Below are 17,267 nucleotides of genomic sequence, written 5' to 3'. Positions count from 1 at the left end.
GAATAAACAAATTCAGTAAAGTTGCAGAATGCAAAATCGATGTACAAAAATGTTATCTATACACTATATCTATACACTAATAGTATCTATACACTAATAGTGAATTATAAGAAATTAAGGGGGGCTTCCCTGGTGGCGCAGTGGTTGAGAGTCCGCCTGCCGATGCAGGGGACACGGATTCGTCCCCCGGTCCAGGAGGATCCCACATGCCGCAGAGCGGCTGGGCCCATGAGCCATGGCCACCGAGCCTGCACGTCCGGAGCCTGTGCTCCGCAACGGGAGAGGCCACCACAGTGAGAGGCCCACGCACCGCCAAAAAAAAAAAAAAAAAGAAAGAAAAAGAAATTAAGGGACTTCCCTGGTGGCGCAGTGGTTAAGAATCCACCTGCCAATGCAGGGGACATGGGTTCGATCCCTGGTCCTGGAAGATCCCACATGCCGTGGAGCAGCTAAGCCCATGCACCACAACTACTCTATAGAGTCCGCAAGCCATGACTACTGAAGCCCGTGTGCCTAGAGCCTGTGCTCTGCAACAAGAGAAACCACCACAATGAGAAGCCCACACACCGCAATGAAGAGTAGCCCCCACTCGCCACAGCTAGAGAAAGCCCACACGCAGCAACGAAGACCCAATTCAGCCAAAAAAAAGTTAATGAATTTAAAAAGAAAGAAAACCAAAAAAAAAAAAAAAAAAAAAAAGAAAGAAAACCATCTCATTTATAATATACAATTTAAAATTGCATCAAAAAGAAGAGAATACCTAGGAATAAATTTAACCAAGGAGGTGAATGACCCGTACACTAAAAATTTTAAGACATTAGTGAAAGAAATTGAAGAAGACAAATAAATAGATATTCTGTGCTCATGGATTGGAAGAGCTAACGTTGTTAAAATGTCCATACTACCCCAAAGCAATCTACAGATTCAATGCAATTCCTATCAAAATTCCAATGGCATTTTTCACAGAAATAGGAGAAATAATCCTAAGATTTGTGTGGAACCACAAAAGACCTTGAATAGCCAAAGCAATCTTGAGAGAGAAGAACAAAGCTGGAGCCATCATGCTCCCTGGTATCAAACTATATTACAAAGCTATAGTAATCAAAACAGTATGGTATTCGCATAAAAACAGATACATAGATCAATGAAACAGAAGAGCCCAGAAGTAGATCGACACATATATCGTCAATTTATGGCAAAGGAGCCAAGAATACACAATGGGGAAAGGACAGTCTCTTCAATAAATGGTGTTGGGAAAACCACTATCTTACACCATACCCCAAAATTGACTCAACATGGATTAAAGACTTGCACGTAAGACCTGAAACCATAAAACTCCCGAAAGAAAACACAGGCAATAAGCTCTTTGACATCAGTCTTGACAATGATTTTTTAGATTTGAAGCCAAAAGCAAAGGCAACAAAAGCAAAACAATACAAGATGGGACTACAACAAAGTAAAGTTTCTGTGCACAAAAGAAACCATCAACAAAATGAATTGACAACCTATCAAATGGGAGAAAATATCTGCAAATCATATACCTAATAAGGGGCTGATATCCAAAATACATGAAAAAGCTCATACAACTCAATAGCAAAAAAAATACTTTTCGAAAATGAGCCGGATATCTGAACATTTTTCTAATGAAGACATACAGATGGCCAACAGATACATGAAAAGATGCTTAACATCACCCATCATCAGGGAAATGCAAATCAAAACCACAATGAGACACCACCCCACACCTGTCAGAATGGCCATCATCAAAATGAAAAGAAATAACAAGGATTGGTGAGGAGGTGGAAAAAAGGGAATCCTTGTGCACTGTTGGTGGGAATGTAAATTGGTGTGGCTACTATGGAAAACAGCATGGAGATTCCCGAAAAAATTAAAAATAGAACTACTGTATGAACCATCAATTCTACTTCTAGATATTTATCTGAAGAAAACAAAAACACAAACTTAAAAAGCTATATGTAAGTGGTGCTGGGAAAACTGGACGCTACGTGTAAAAGAATGAAATTAGAACACTCCCTAACACCATACACGAAAATAAACTCAGAATGTATTAAAGACCTAAATGTAAGCCCAGACACTATAAAACTCTTATAGGAAAACATAGGCAGAACACTCTGACGTAAATCACAGCAACATCTTTTTTGGCCCATCTCCTAGAGTAATGAAAATTTAAACAAATGGGACCCAGTTAAACTTAAAAGCTTTTGCACAGCAAAGGAAACCATAAACAAGACGAAAAGACAACCCTCAGAATGGGAGAAAATATTTGCAAACGAAGCAACTGACAGGGTTAATCTCCAAATATATACAAGCAGCTCATACAGCTCAATATCAAAAAAACAACCAACCAAATCAAAAACTGGGCAGAAGACCTAAACAGACATTTCCCCAAAGAAGACATACAGATTGCCAACAAACATATGAAAAGATGCTCAACATCACTAATTATTAGAGAAATGCAAGTCAAAACTACGATGAGGTATCACCTTGCACCAGTCAGAATGGCCATCACCAAAAAATCTACAAACAGTAAATGCCAGAGAAAAGGGAACCCTCCTGCACTGCTGGTGGGAATGTAAATTGATACAGCCACTATGGAGAACACTATGGAGGGCCCTTAAAAAACTAAAAATAGAACTACCCTATGACCCAGCAATCCCACTACTGCGCATATATACCCAGAGAAAACCATAATTCAAAAAAACACATGCAACCCAATGTTCATAGCAGCACTATTTACAATAGCCAGGACATGGAAGCAACCTAAATGTTCATTGACAGAGGAATGGATAAAGATGCAGTACGTATATACAATGGAATATTACTCAGCCATAACAAGGGATGAAATTGGGTCATTTGTAGAGACGTGGATGGACCTAGAGAGTGTCATACAGAGTGAAGTCAAAGAGAAAAGCAAATATCGTATAATAACACATATGTGTGGAATCGAGAAAAACGGTACAGATGATCTTATTTGCAAAGCAGAAATAGAGACACAGACGTCGAGAACAAATGTATGGATACCAAGGGGGAAAGGGGTGGGGTGGGAGGAATTGGGAGACTGGGATTGACTATGTATAAAATAGACAGCTGATGGGAACATACTGTAGAGCACAGGGAACTCTACCTAATGCACTGTGGTGACCTAAATGGGAGGGAAGTCCAAAAGGGAGGGGATGCCTGTCTGTGTATGGCTGATTCACTTTGTTGTGCAGTGGAGGCTAATACAACAGTGTAAAGCAACCGTACTCCAATAAAAATTAATTTAAAAATTAAATTAAATTTTAAAAAGCTATATGTGGGTGTAGGAGGGGTTATGAAAGCAGATACATTTTTATCTTTCTATAACAACAAACAGAAAAAGCTATATACACCCCAATGTTCATGGCAGCATTATTTACTATAGCTAAGCCATGGAAGCAACCTAAGGGTCCACCAACAGATGAATGGATAAAGATGTGGTGTATATATACACAATAGAATATTATTCAGCCAGAAAAAATGAAATTTCGCCATCTGCAACAGCAAAGATGATCTTGAGGGCATTATGCTAAGTGAAATAAGCCAAAGAAAGACAAATACCATATGGTCTCACTTATATGTGGAATCTGGAGCAAAAAAAAAATAGGACCTAGTTCACAGGTATAGAGAACAGACTGGTGGTTGCCTGAGGTAGGAGAGGTGGGCGACACGGGTGAAGGGCGTCAAAAGGTATAGATTCTCGGTTATACAATAAGTCCTGGGGGCGTCACGTACAGCATAGTCACTGTGGCTAGTAATACTGTACTGCATATTTGAAAGTTGCTCGTAGGGTAGATATTAAAAGTCGTCATCACAAGAAAAGAACTTTTGTAACTATGTGATGATGGACGTTAGCTGGGTTTACTGTGGTGGTCATTTCGCAAAATATATAAACATCAATCGTTACACTGTACACCTGAAACTAACACTATATGTCAATTATGCCTCAATAAAATTATATATTTTTTAAATGAAAACATAAGGTTTCATTTTAAAATAATAAAGACCTTAATAGTTGAGAGATACACATATTCATGGGTAGGAAGATTAAGTTTCTTAAAGATGTCAATTATCCCCCCCATATTAATGTATATATTTCAAAACTATTCCAAAGAAAATCCCAACAGGATTTTATATGGTTCTTGACAAGTTTATTCTAAAAACGTTTAAGAAGGAATTTTTCACTTCTGGGAATGGCACACTAGGTAATTCAGACCAGCCATCCTGCTAGGAAAGCCATACCAAGTATTTTTAAATCCCTGCCTGAATTCATCAGAGAGCTAGCAGGTGAAGGAAGAATTACTGGGCCAGGATTCAGGAGGAGACAGAAATCCAGGGAGGAAGCCTGACATTTGGGGTCACATTCCTGCCAATTCCAGAAGAGGTGTCTGAGAAGCTCGGCAGCACTTCTGAGAAAAGGGAGATTTAAAAAAAAAAGTCCAGAATTCATATTTTGAGACCCCAAAGGAGATAACCTTGCAGCTGTGTGACTACAAGTATACCAGCCCTCACAGCCCTGTACCAAACCAGCTTCAGCCTGGATTCCTAGCACCCAGGCACCTGCCAGGAGCAAATGCAAAGCCTCACTGGAGGAGGCTGACATCATCCCAGGCCTCAATATATTTAATTTTTCATAAACAACAAAAATTAACCAGGAACACAAAGGGGACAAAGAAGCATGAACAGAAGAAGACCAGAAACAATGGACACAATCAGACCTGCAGGGGCTGAAAGCACAACACATACTCTGTCTAGGTGTAAGACAGGACTGAGAATTTCAGCAAGTAATTGGATGTAAAATAGAGGGAAAATGGAAATTCTAGAACCAAAAAATGCATTAACTGATATAGGAACTCAGTGAATGTGTTTAACAAAATCGGGACTTCCCTGGTGGTCCAGTGGTAAAGAATCCGCCTTGCAATGCAAGGGACGCGGGTTTGATCCCTGGTCGGGGAACTAAGATCCCACGTGCCGCGGGGCAACTAAGCCCACGCGCCATAACTACTGAGCTTGCACGCCTCAACTAGAGCCCACGTGCCCAAAACTCCAGAGCCCACGCGGCCCGGAGCCCACGCGCCACGGCCAGAGAGGGAAAACACGTGCACCACAACTAGAGAGACACCCGTACTCCACAATGAAGAGCCTGTGTGCCAACGAAGATCCCGCATGCCTCAACTAAGACCCGATGCAGCCAAAAATAAATAAAAGAAATAAATAATAAATCTTTAAGAGAACAGAATTAGTGAACTGGAGATAGATTAGGAGCTAGGTGTGTAATGAAGCATGAAGAGAGAAAAGTATGGACAAAACACAGGGCAGGAAGTCCAACTGGAACACCAACAGAAAAGGAAAAAACACAGTAGAAGCAATGTTCATAGCAGTATTATTCACAATAGCCCCAAAGTGGAAATAATCCAGATATCCACCAACTGGTCAAAGGATGAACAAAACATACTTCCATGCAATGGAACACCATTTAGCCCTGAAGAGGAAGGAGCTGACACACAACGTGGATGAACCTCAAAAACATGGGTGTGAAGGATGCCAGACGCAAAAGACTGTGTACTTCCTGCTTCTGTTGAAATGAAATGTACAGAAAAGGCAAATCTAGAGACGGAGAGCAGACCGGTGGCTGCCTGCAAGTGGAAAGACGGCAGACGGCACGAGGGATCATTTGGGGCGATGGAGTCGTTTAAAAACTGGTTCATGGCGATCGTTACACAACTTTGCAAATGTACTAAATTTCATGTTACACTCAAAATGATATGTAGATCACACCTCAACAAAGCTGTTTTTAAAGAAGTTCCAAAACTGATCGTGCCAGTTACCAGTTTCTCATTCCTCATGTCCACGTCTCCCGTTTATCTGGTGCTCTAAAGTGAGCGTTTCCCGTGTGCAGGGAGCACAGGGTTTTGTCCCTGGAGGGGTCCTGCAGCAGGCGCCGGCTCCAGGTGTGGAGACCGCTGTTTTCTTCTCACTCTGACCGCAGGGCTCCTAGAGGCACGTGTCAGGAGGCATCCAGCGCATTCTACCCCAGCCACACCCTCTACCCGCATCTTGCTGTCTCTCGGCAAGCCTGCAGCCCAGCCTGACCTGCTCATCCTCTCACTGTGGCCCCCAGGCCTTGTGCCACCCTGCACGCATGCCCACCTGCCAGCCTCGGCTCACCTAGCTCTGAACCAGCTCTGGCCTGGGTGACCCAGTGTGTTTCTCAGCACCCCCAGTGGACTGTAAGTAACCACACCTTCTCCAACGAGCTCTGAATCCCAGCATAGGGACTTGGGCCCTCCTGAGTTTTGCTCTCCTCGGGCATTCACCTTCACCCTTGGGTAACTTTAGCATTCCCTCTACACCTTCATAGTCGCTTTTCTCTCACAGTTAATAATTCTTTATATTAATCTTTCTCTGTTCAAATTACTCCATAGTTTATGCCTTCTGATTGGTCCTTGACTGAAAAACATCAAGCCCTCAATTCAAGAAGCCTTATGAATCCCAAGTAGGATAATTAAAAAGAAATACAGTGGGTCCCTCAGTATCCACAGGGGATTGGTCCCAAGACCCGCTCTGGATACCAAAATCCACCGAAGTTCAGGTCCCAGAGTCAGCCCTCTGTACCCACGGGGGCAGCAGCAGAGTCAACCTCAAATCTTAAACAGTATGTGACCCCGCAGCTGGTTGCCCACAGATAGGGAGGGCTGACTGTACAGATCTAAGCACAGCATGGTTAACCTTCTGAAAGACAAAGACAGAAAGAACATCTTTAAGTGGATAGAGAAGGAAAAAAAAAAAGGACACATTACCTTCAAAGGTAACAGTGAATGAGACTCCCCGGTAGAAGCACCTGGGGAGACAAGTCGATGGAGTGTCTTCAGTACTGAGAGAAAATCACCAACCACACTTCTATACTCGCTCTAAATCTCCTTCATGAATGAAGGTAAAAATCACGATATTGTCAGACGAACAGAAACAGAATTCATCACAAGCAGACCTACACCAAGACAAGACTGAACCGTGTTTTCAGGCCAAAGGGAGATAATCCCAAATGGAAAGTCAGACATGCAGGAGAGAAGGAAAAAGCCACAAAAACCAGTCAGCATGTGGGTAAACCTAAATGAGCATGAACTGTATAAACAATAATCATGTCTCATGGAGGTTTAAAATAGGGAGAATTAAAATACAAACCAACAGTGTGTGATTCAGGAAGAAGGCACATGGAGTTAAGAGTATTCTCGAATTAGTTCTTTTTTTTTTTTTTTTTTTTTGCGGTACGCGGGCCTCTCACTGTTGTGGCCTCTCCCGTTGCGGAGCACAGGCTCCGGATGCACAGGCTCAGCGGCCATGGCTCACTCAGCGGCCATGGCCCACTCAGTGGCCATGGCCCAGCCGCTCCGCGGCATGTGGGATCTTCCCAGACCGGGGCATGAACCCGTGTCCCCTGCATCGGCAGGCGGACTCTCAACCACTGCGCCACCAGGGAAGCCCTCTCGAATTAGTTCTTGAATTGTCTAGAAAGGAGAAAAAGTACTAGGCTTTCAGAAGTCAAGAATGCAAGTGTGCAGTCTCTAGGGCACCACTATAGAGTGAAAGAATGCATAACTGCCAAGCCAATAGAGAAAAGATACAAGGTTCACTCATCAAAAAGATTTAACAATTTCTAAATATGTATGCATCTAACTACATAGCCTCAGAATATCTGAAGCAAGGGCCGACATGGAGAAATGGACAAATCGGAGATGCTAATGGGAAGTTTTAACACACCCCTCTGAGGAACACTAAGAAATGACTAATCTTACACAGCACTTCCAAAAAGAAAATGAGAATCCCTTCGCAACTCTTGTAATGAGACCAACATAACCCTGCTACCAAAACCATAAACAAAAATGAAAATTACAGATCAATTTCACTTATGAACACAGATGCCAAAAGCCCTAAACAAAATACCCACAATCTTCGATATAGAAAAAGGATAATACGTTACGGTCAAGATGGGTTTGTTCCACGAATGAAAAGTTACCTTAACATCTGAAAATCGACATTAAGTCACCACATTAACAGAATTAGTCAGATAATTTTCTCAGTGGATATGTAAAAGTAATTTAATAAAATTCAATATCCATGCATGATTTTTAAAAACTCTTAGCAGGGCTTCCCCTGGTGGCGCAGTGGTTAAGAATCCGCCTGCCAATGCAGGGGACACAGGTTTGAGCCCTGGTCCAGGAAGATCCCACATACCGCGGAGCAACTAAGCCCGTGGGCCACAACTACTGAGCCTGTGCTCTAGAGCTTGGGTGCCACAACTACTGAATCCCGCACACCTAGAGCCCATGCTCCACAACAAGAGAAGCCACCGCAATGAGAAGCCCGCGCACCACAACCAGAGAAAGCCAACGCACGGCAACAAAGACCCAACGCAGCCAAAAATAAAAATATAAATAAATAAGTTAAAAAAAAAAACTCTTAGCAAAATAGAAATAGAAGAGTACTTCCTTAATCTGAAAAAGGATATCTATCTTTTACAAAAAACAGAATGTTGAAGCCTTCCTTTTGAAACAAGGAAAAAGATAAGGTTGCCCACGGTCAGCACTGCTATCCAGCATTGTACTTGGGGGGCCCCAGCCAGTGCAGGAAGGAAAACACACGAAAAGAGTAAGGGCTGGAAAGGAAGATAAGAAGCTCATTATATATAGATGGTAATACTGTGTAAATAGAAAATTCAACAGAATCTCCAGAGAAGTTACCAGAATAAGTGAATTTAGAAAGCATGCTGGGTTCAAAGTCAATCATCTGGAATCAACTGCATTTTTGTACACTAGCAAGTAACAAAAAAATATAAAAGTGATCATATTTATAATAGCATCAAAAAATCAAATACCTAGGGATACTAACAAAATGTGCAAACTTTCTGCACACACAAAAAATCAAGGGAACTGTTTAAACGACCTACTAAACAAATAAGGAGATTCACCATGTTTGTTAGAAAACAGCAGTTAAGATGTCTGTTGTCCCCAAATTAATCTATAGATTTAAAGCAGAGTCAAAATCCCAGTTTTTTAGGAGGTAGAAATTGACATATTAATTCTAAAATTTATTATACATACAAATGATTTTAAATGACCAAGAATCTTAAAGATGGCGGGAGGACCTGACCCACTCAATGTCCAGACTTACTATCAAGTCCCAGGCATGAGGTATGATAGTGGTAACAAGAAGAGACAAATGGATCTCTAGGATCTAGTCCACGTGGGTGGCAGACCTAAATGTGAAAAAAACCCAAAAAGCTTCTAGATCTTGAAGACAACATAAGAGAATATCTTCATGACCTAGGAGTAGGGAAATTTTTCTTAAGCCTTAAACAAGCATTATCCATAAAGGAAAAGATAAATTTGAAGATATATTACAATTGAGAACTTCTTTTCTATCAGATGAACCATTAAGAGACTGAAAAGGGAAGCTACAAAGTAGAAGAGGATATTTGCAATCCCTGAATCTAACATAGGACTCATATCTAGAAAACACTAAAGAACTCCTCTGAACTGATAAAAGAAAGACATAAAAACGGGCACAAGACTTAAACAAGTACGTTATAAAAAGAGAGATCCAAACAGGTGATGAGCATAGGATAAAAAGCTCAACAGTATTCGTCAGAAAAATGCAAATTAAGGCCACAACGACATACCACTACTGTTTTAACGACCAGGAGCACTCGAACACCAGGGATTGACGAGTTTGTGGAACAACGGGACTCCCGTCCGCTGCTGGCGGGAGTGCAAAATGATGCAGCCACTTTGGATTGGCAGCATCTGATTGAAACTTTACCTTACACACTCACAACTTCCTCAGGAGAGCCTTTCTTTACCACTCTCCAAGGCCAAGCACCTCTAGGCCACGCCGGAGTGATTCTAAGACACACATTTGAGCACCTCTGAAATCAGGGTGCGCCCTAACGTAATCAGAGCTCTCATTCCAGATTTGCCCCAGTCACCTCTCCTTCATGGCCCTTTAGCCACAACACTGACACATGTCTGTCGAAATGGACTTCCTGCTTCACTCCTGGGAATCCTGAAACCGGAATTACTGGGTCAAAAGACATGCACATTTTTTCCAGTTATTTTTTAATTACACAACACATGAATACACCCATATTTTAAAATTCGGCACAAACCCTCCTAGTACCAGTCCTTCCCCAAAGGCAGCCACTCTCAGCAGTTTGCAATATATCCTTCTAGACTGTTCTTTGCACTTACATGCATATTAATATGTGGTACACATATTACTAGAAGCTACCATTAGCCTACTTTCCATAAAGATGGTAGCAATACACATCTACCAGTAAATAAATGAGAGGGTCAGGCCTTTGCCACCTCTAGAATCAATCTTTCTAATTTTTTCCCAATCTGATAAGTAAAAATCATCTCACAGTTTAAGTGTGTACTTCCCTTATACACAGAACTCAAATCCATCTCTTCCTCGTATATGGAATTCCAGATTTTAGGAGGTCTCCCCTTCCATACTGCCTAACACCCTGAAGTTATACAAATATTCCCCTAAGCTTTCATCTACGATTGGTAGAGCTTTATTTCACACTACTTAGCTCTTTAATCCATCTGGAATTTATTTTTACATACAATAGGAGAAGAATAATTATTTTTCCAACCAGAGCGCCAACTCTGCCCTCCCTGACTCACTCCATTAAAATGCCATTTTGGTCAGATATTAATGTCCCATATATACTTGGAATGTTTTCTGGACTTTGTCTTTCACTGATCCATCTCTGTGGCAAAGCCATACTGTGCCCTGTTTATTGTAGCTTTATCATAAGTTTCAAAATCTGGTGAAGAAAGTCCTCCCTCATTAAACTTTGAAAAATTATTAGCAGTTTTTGCACATTTTCCTTCCACATTAATGTTTAAAAACATCTTTTTCAGTTTTAAAAGCTTGGCTTTCTTGTTGGAAGTTCATTAAATCTGTTTACTTAAGAAGGCTATAGATATTTTCATGATACTACATCTTCCTATCCAGATATTTTGTTCTTTGCTCTTTTTAGAGAAGTTTGGGCCTTTTTGTGCACTGGCTGTCCCGGACTCCTTGTACCTTACAATACATGCACTTTCCTTCCAAAAAAATAAAATAAAATAAAATAATTCTCTTCATTTGGATCTGGGTCTTTCCTGTTAAGTTTATTCCTAGGTTTTACTGTTTTTATCACTACTGTGAGTGGAATTTTAAAGTTCTTCCACTTTTACCTGAATATTGCTATTGACTCTTGTATACTTTGTATCCAGTCACTTCTGAGTTCTCTTACTTTGATTTTTTCATTGACTCTTGGATATTCTAGCTAGAGTATCATTTTGTCTCTTCTAGTTTTCACACTACAAATTTCATTTTGCTGTTTCTTACATTAGCTAGAACCTCAAAACAATGTTGAACAGAGACTCTAGGGGGCACCCATGGCTTGGTCCTGGTTACAGTGGTTTAGTAATTTCCCACTTAACACCATATGCTGTTGGTGCATCTACCAGCTTCAGCGGCACCTGGGAGCTCATGAGAAATGCAGGCTCTCAGGCCCTACTTACTGAATCAGGATCTGCATTTTAATAAGATTTCCCAGGTGTCTCATAATGTACTTTCAGGTTCAAGGCACACTGGTCTAGATGGCTTCTTTCTATTCTGGTCTTAGGTAAGAGTTTAGTAACAGGAAGAGCTATGGCAGTTGGGGTCTACCAAGTGCTTCTTGGCATCTACAGACCCCTAAAATACTGCTTCCTCCTTTTTCGCGGCAATCATGCATTTTAGGGTTTGATATCCTAATTCTGGGCCACCCCACGTCCTAGACCGTGAGGCCACCTCTCGGGCTCCAAGCACCATCACTCCTCACCACCTACTCCCGCACCCCCATATCTCCAGCCCCTGGAGTATTTCGAGGGCCGAGATGGGTTGTCGTCCTGCTTCAGCTCCCAGACCTGGTCAGTGCTCAGAAAACACCTGATTTAACTTGAGCTGTCAATCTTTTACGGCTCAGCCAGGGGGCCCCCTTCCTCCTCTCTAGATGCAGATGGATTTCCTTCCTCTCTCATCACCTTTGGCCCGCGAAAGACGCTACAGAAATTCCCACCATCGGTACCCAGCGGCTCCACCACCACGTGCACAAGTCAGACACCACGCTGCACAGACTGGGCAAACCCCAGCACCTCAGAGCGGCCGGCGTGGGAGCCCCAGGGCCCAGCTGTGGACAGAGGCGTCCCGCTCACCCTAAAGTGACCCAGGGCGAGCAACAGCCCCGACGCGGCAATGAGACACTCTGCCCAGGGTGTTGCTGTTCGTTTACTGACCGGACATCGTGGCCTTGGTTTCTGGACACGGGGTCATCAGGAGAGAGCCTGCCCCACCCCGGACGGGGCTGGGACGCAGCACGACCGGCCGGGAGCGACCCAGGAGAGAGGAGGCCGCTCCTCTCAACTCCTCAACAGGAAGAAAGCCCAGCAGCTCTGCCCTGCAATCCCAGGGCTGGGCTGGGCGATGGGGAGGCCAGAGGTGGCAATGTCCTTCCAGATGGCTCCGAGGGCAGTGAGGGCACTGGTCCCTCTGCTGGACTCTCAGGGGTCAAGTGAAGGCCAGGGGCATGGGGGCACTGCCAGCACAGTGCCAGGAAGACCTCAGGCCCCTGTAGCACAGCTGGGCCTGGGCCCTGGGGCCACCTCGGGCTAGGACACTGCCTGAGGCCACCTGCAGGGGCAGAGGCCCAGCCATGAGTGCGCTGAAGGCTGCAAAGCCCGTCTTCTTCTGAGCCTGCCCAGGTCCCCTCTAGGTGACAGATGGTCACCAGCAGGGATCCAAGTCGCAGAAAGAGTCTGGCCAGGTCAGGAGTCCCCGGGTGTCCTGACGTCCCCGAAGGAGCCACCGCCCTCAGGGCAGGTAGAGCGCTACCACCACGTAGATGACCCAGCTGGTGGACACGAAGACCCCAAAAAGCAGGCTGAAGAGTACCAGCGAGCGGGCCTTACGCGAGGCCTCCTCAGCCTGGGCCAGGTCGCCCCTGCCCAGGGCCGCACGAGTCTGCAACGAGATGGGGGGTGAGCGGACACAGAGTCCCCACTCCCTCCCGGAGGCACCATCGGGCCCGGCCCCAGTGCGCAGACTGGACTGCTGACCCCGTGAGGCGGTCAGGGCCCTTCCCAGCAATGGGGGTGGCGGCTGCCGGCTCCTGGGCTCTGGCCACGGGCCTGACCCAGATCCACACCCTCCGTCCCATCGCCTACAATCCTCACAACAACCCTGAGTTTGGTGTCATCGTTGTCCCCACTTTGAAGATGAGGAAACGAAGGCTCAGAGAGGTTAAGTGACCCACCCTAGGGCCACACAGCTGGTGGTGGAGCCAGAATTGACAGGCAGGCAGCAGCCTCCGGAGTCCCGCCTCTGAGCTGTCCTGAGAGCGTCTTTCTCCCCACAGTCCTGTCTTGCTTATGACGGTGGAGCTTGACCATGGAGGGAGGTCAGGGCTGTCACCAGGTCAGCCTTACGCAAAAGCCCCAGGGCCTTCCTACTCTATTAGCATGTCCTCACATTGGCATCATGCTAAGTCCCCAGGGTCTAACCTCTTGCCTGGCAATGGTCAGAAACAATCAGGAGGGAGGGACGGAGGAAGAAGAAAGAGTGTTATCGAGATGTTGGGTGGGTGGGTGGATGGATGGATGGACGGATGGACAGAGATAGGTGGTTGGACGAGTAGACAGATGGGTGCATTAATGGATGAACAGAGCGGTGGATGGATGGATGAATAGATGGAGACTAGAGAGATGGTGGATGGATGGGTGTGTAGTGGCTGAACAGACAGATAGCTAGACAGATGGAGGTGGATGGGTAGAAGTGAGTGGATGGATGGATGGCAGTCTCCACCCGATTAAACACAAGCCCCCAGCGGACGGGCAGTTCCTTGGGCCTTAATCATCCACACCTTCAGTGTGAATTGTTTCAGTTGAATTTTCTAGGGCAGATCTTGAGTGACAGGGAGCAGAGACAGCCGAGAAGAGGGCGAGGACCGCACAGACAACTGGGCACTGATTTCCCAATCCTGCCACCCTTCTCAGGGGGAAACACGAGGGGCCCAGTTGCTGGGGAAGGGGCTGTGTGGACCCCACCTGGGCCCTAGTGGCTGCAGGCTGGGAGGGCTGTACCGAGGACCGCCCCACGCCCACCTACCTCGTGGGAGTAGACGACGGCAATGAGCCCGGTGAGCAGGCAGCAGAAGAGGGTCACCAGCACAGACTCGACCATGTAGTCCTTGGGCAGGGGCCTGTGTTCCACCGTGGCCGGGGCTGGCACACCGGCCACGGGGCTGTTGTACTGTGAGGGCAGAGGCCACGGCGTGGTTAGGGAGCACGCAGCCTGCGACAGCCGTGGACCCGTCACTCCACCCACTGCCAAGCACCACCCAGTGAGGCTGCGGGTCGCCCAGGGGTCAAGGCCCCCCTTCTGCCCACTCCCTCGGCACCCCCAGCCTGTCACTCAGCCCCCAGGAGTCTCAGGGTTCTGCCCTCTACAAAGTGCTCAGTCCAAGGTCCAGCCACCAGTATCTCCATGTCCCCACTGGGTCCCCACCAGGAGGGCCCTCGAAGCTATCCTCCACAGGCAGCCAGTGTTTTATTTGTTTTGTTTTTTCCTAAAAATCTAATTAAGTCATCTCCTACCAAAGGCCCTGGGGACCCTCACGGTGGATCCCACCTTCCTATCCTCCCCTCCCCACTAAGCTGAACCAACCACCGTCATTGCCAGAAGACACCGACCTTGGCCCCCTGCACGCCTGTGCTGTGCCCTCCTTCTCTCCTCTGCCTCAACTCTCCTACTCATCCCGTAGAACCCAGCTCAAATGCCCCCACTGCTGGGAAGCCTCCCACTCCCGCCCAATCCCCAAGCTGAGGGAGCCCTTTTCTACTGCTCCCCTGGGCACAGAAGCATCCCCTGCCGGCTGCTTGTGGTGACCTCTCACCTCCTGTGCGCCAAACTCTCCAGCCCAGGGAGGGAGGGACGGAGGGGGGGCGAGGGGGGAGGAGGGAGGGGCGAGGGGAGGAGGGAGGGGCGAGGGGAGGAGGGAGGGGCGAGGGGAGGAGGGAGGGGCGAGGGGAGGAGGGAGGGGCGACTGAACAGGGAGGCGGGTGGCGCCCGCGGTCTGACTCACCACCGGGAAGGGAGCGAAGAGTGGCTGTGCAGTGGGCGCGGGGAAGAGCGGCGCGGGCGGGGGGTACAGGGCGGAGGCGGAGGGCGCGGGCGGGAAGAGCACGGGCTGCGGGAAGGGCGGCGGGTAGAGCAGGTGCGTGGCCTTGGGGTCGGGCGGCGCGTAGGGCGGGGGCTCGCCCACGAAGCCGATGTTGGGGACCCCGCCGGCCGCCGCCTTGGGCGGCTGCCGGGCGTCGCCCGCGGCCTGGGCCTGGTCAGGGGTCGTCGCGGAGGCCTCGGCCGGGGGGTCGCCGGGGGTGCCCTCCGGCGCCGGGGCGCTGCCTCCGTCCGCGGCCGCTTCCTCGTTGGGCCCTCCGTCCTCCTCCAGGAGCTGCGGGCGGCGAGGGAGCTGCGGGAGCTCGGGGCGCGCGGGGCGCGCAGCGCTCCCGGCGTCCTCGGGGCTGCCGCCCCCTTTCGCGTCCGCTCCTGGGAAGAAATGGCAGGGGTGGTGAGCCCCCAAGAGGCTGCCGGGCCAGGTGGGAGTCCTCCCCCCAAACCCCAGAACACAGCGCCTCCAAGGAGAAAGTCACAATGACCGTGCCGATCCTGACCCCTGGTGAACCCCGCACTCAGGCTTCTCCAAGCTGGGCCCTTGAATTTTTACCCAAAGTGCAACAATAGGACAAGAAAACTAAGGCTCAGAGAGGTGAGGTGCCTTCCTGGTGATCACACAGCCAGTACGTATGGCCGGCTGGGATGGAAGGCAGGCCTTGCCCACACCTGCCAGCCCCTCGTCCAGATTGCCCCTGCTGGGAGGTGGCCCTGTCCCCACAGTCCTGCTGCCGCAGCCGATTGAACCCAGAAGAAGCTTCAGCCCAGGGCAGCCCCCTCATAGGCTGTGCTGAGACACCGTCCAATGGGGGCTGGTCTGAGGAGATTAGCTGAGCCAATCAGGTTCTCGGCTCTGGAGTGGTCGGACCCCAGCCAAGCGAGTGACTTCAAAGAGGCAGGAGGTCACTAAGGGCCAAGTGCCTTCTGAGGCAGAGAAGGAACAGAAACAGGAATGGGGTGGGGGAGGGGCAGGGAGAGGTCAGGAGCAGTGGGCGGAGAGCAGCCCACCCAGCAGCTTGGAGGGCGCTCAGAGGCCCTCAGCTGCCCAGCTGCCTTCCCTCCCTGGTCCTGGCCTCCAGCATCCGTACCATAAACTCTGAAGGCACCCCAGCTGGTCCCAGCAACTCCTGAAGGTCCCCCTGCACCTCCTAAGAGCAGTTCTGACCAGCTGAGCACCTCTAGGCCTCAGGTAGGTCCTGAAGGAACAGCCTGGAAGGGTCCTGGGGCAGACCCCCTGGACCTGGGTGGGCATTCTAAGGACCCACAGCAGGGACAGACAGCCCAGGGCGTGGCTTTTGAGGTTCATTTCCTAAGTGTCTTGAAGGGTTATAGAAGGCAGAGAATTAAGTAAATCAGACATGAAAGTGACAGTGCTGGTGAGGGTGGAGAAGCCTTGCTGAAATCCCCCTCCCATCCTTCCCCCCACCTCCACCTCCCATACAGCTGGTGGGCGGAGTCAGAGGCTAGGGATCCTTAGGGGAGGGATCCCCAATGGCAGGGAGTACTGAGCCCCTGAGAGCTCCCCACCCTCTTCCTCCAGCAGGCAGGGTCTCACTCAGGGCATCTCCTACACACCCATCTGGTGTTCGTGCCTCCACACCTCTACCCATGCTGTTCCCTCTATTTCTCTACCCCTTGAATCCGGACTTGGCCATGTGACTTGCTTTGGCCAATGGATCATTAACAAACATCTTGCACACAGAGGCTTTAAAAACCTACATCTCGGGCAGAAGACCTAAATAGACATTTCTCTAAAGAAGATATACAGACTGCCAACAAACACATGAAAGAATGCTCAACATCATTAATCAATAGAGAAATGCAAATCAAAACTACAATGAGATATCATCTCACACCGGTCAGAATGGCCATCATCAAAAAATCTAGAAACAATAAATGCTGGAGGGTGTGGAGAAAAGGGAACACTCTTGCACTGCTGGTGGGAACGTGAATTGGTTCAGCCACTA

The 17,267-nt window shown here is 47.7% G+C and overlaps 1 protein-coding gene across 2 annotated transcripts in view; it reads right to left on the bottom strand.

Annotated features, from left to right (window-relative positions):
- Nucleotides 1-666: 666 nt before the first annotated feature.
- PRRT1B (proline rich transmembrane protein 1B) overlaps nucleotides 667-17,267 on the bottom strand; it is a 34,140-nt gene continuing 17,539 nt past the window's right edge. Inside the window, exons 2-4 of one of the 2 annotated variants that reach the window (XM_022578384.2) lie at nucleotides 15,212-15,675; nucleotides 14,236-14,379; nucleotides 667-13,092 (exon numbers count right to left, since the gene is read on the bottom strand). In XM_022578384.2, coding sequence (XP_022434092.2) covers nucleotides 12,943-13,092; nucleotides 14,236-14,379; nucleotides 15,212-15,675 — 758 coding nt within the window. In that variant the 3' untranslated portion in view covers nucleotides 667-12,942. The other variant, XM_089913920.1, reaches the window with a different exon arrangement.

This window comes from Delphinapterus leucas, chromosome 6, assembly GCF_059928025.1.
Source record: "Delphinapterus leucas isolate spDelLeu-1000000601 "Yukka" chromosome 6, BTC_Dleu_Yukka2, whole genome shotgun sequence".
In the NCBI taxonomy this organism is placed as follows: Eukaryota; Metazoa; Chordata; class Mammalia; order Artiodactyla; family Monodontidae; genus Delphinapterus; species Delphinapterus leucas.
Note: the sequence above shows the minus strand (reverse complement) of the source record. Positions and strands in the feature narration are given on the sequence as shown.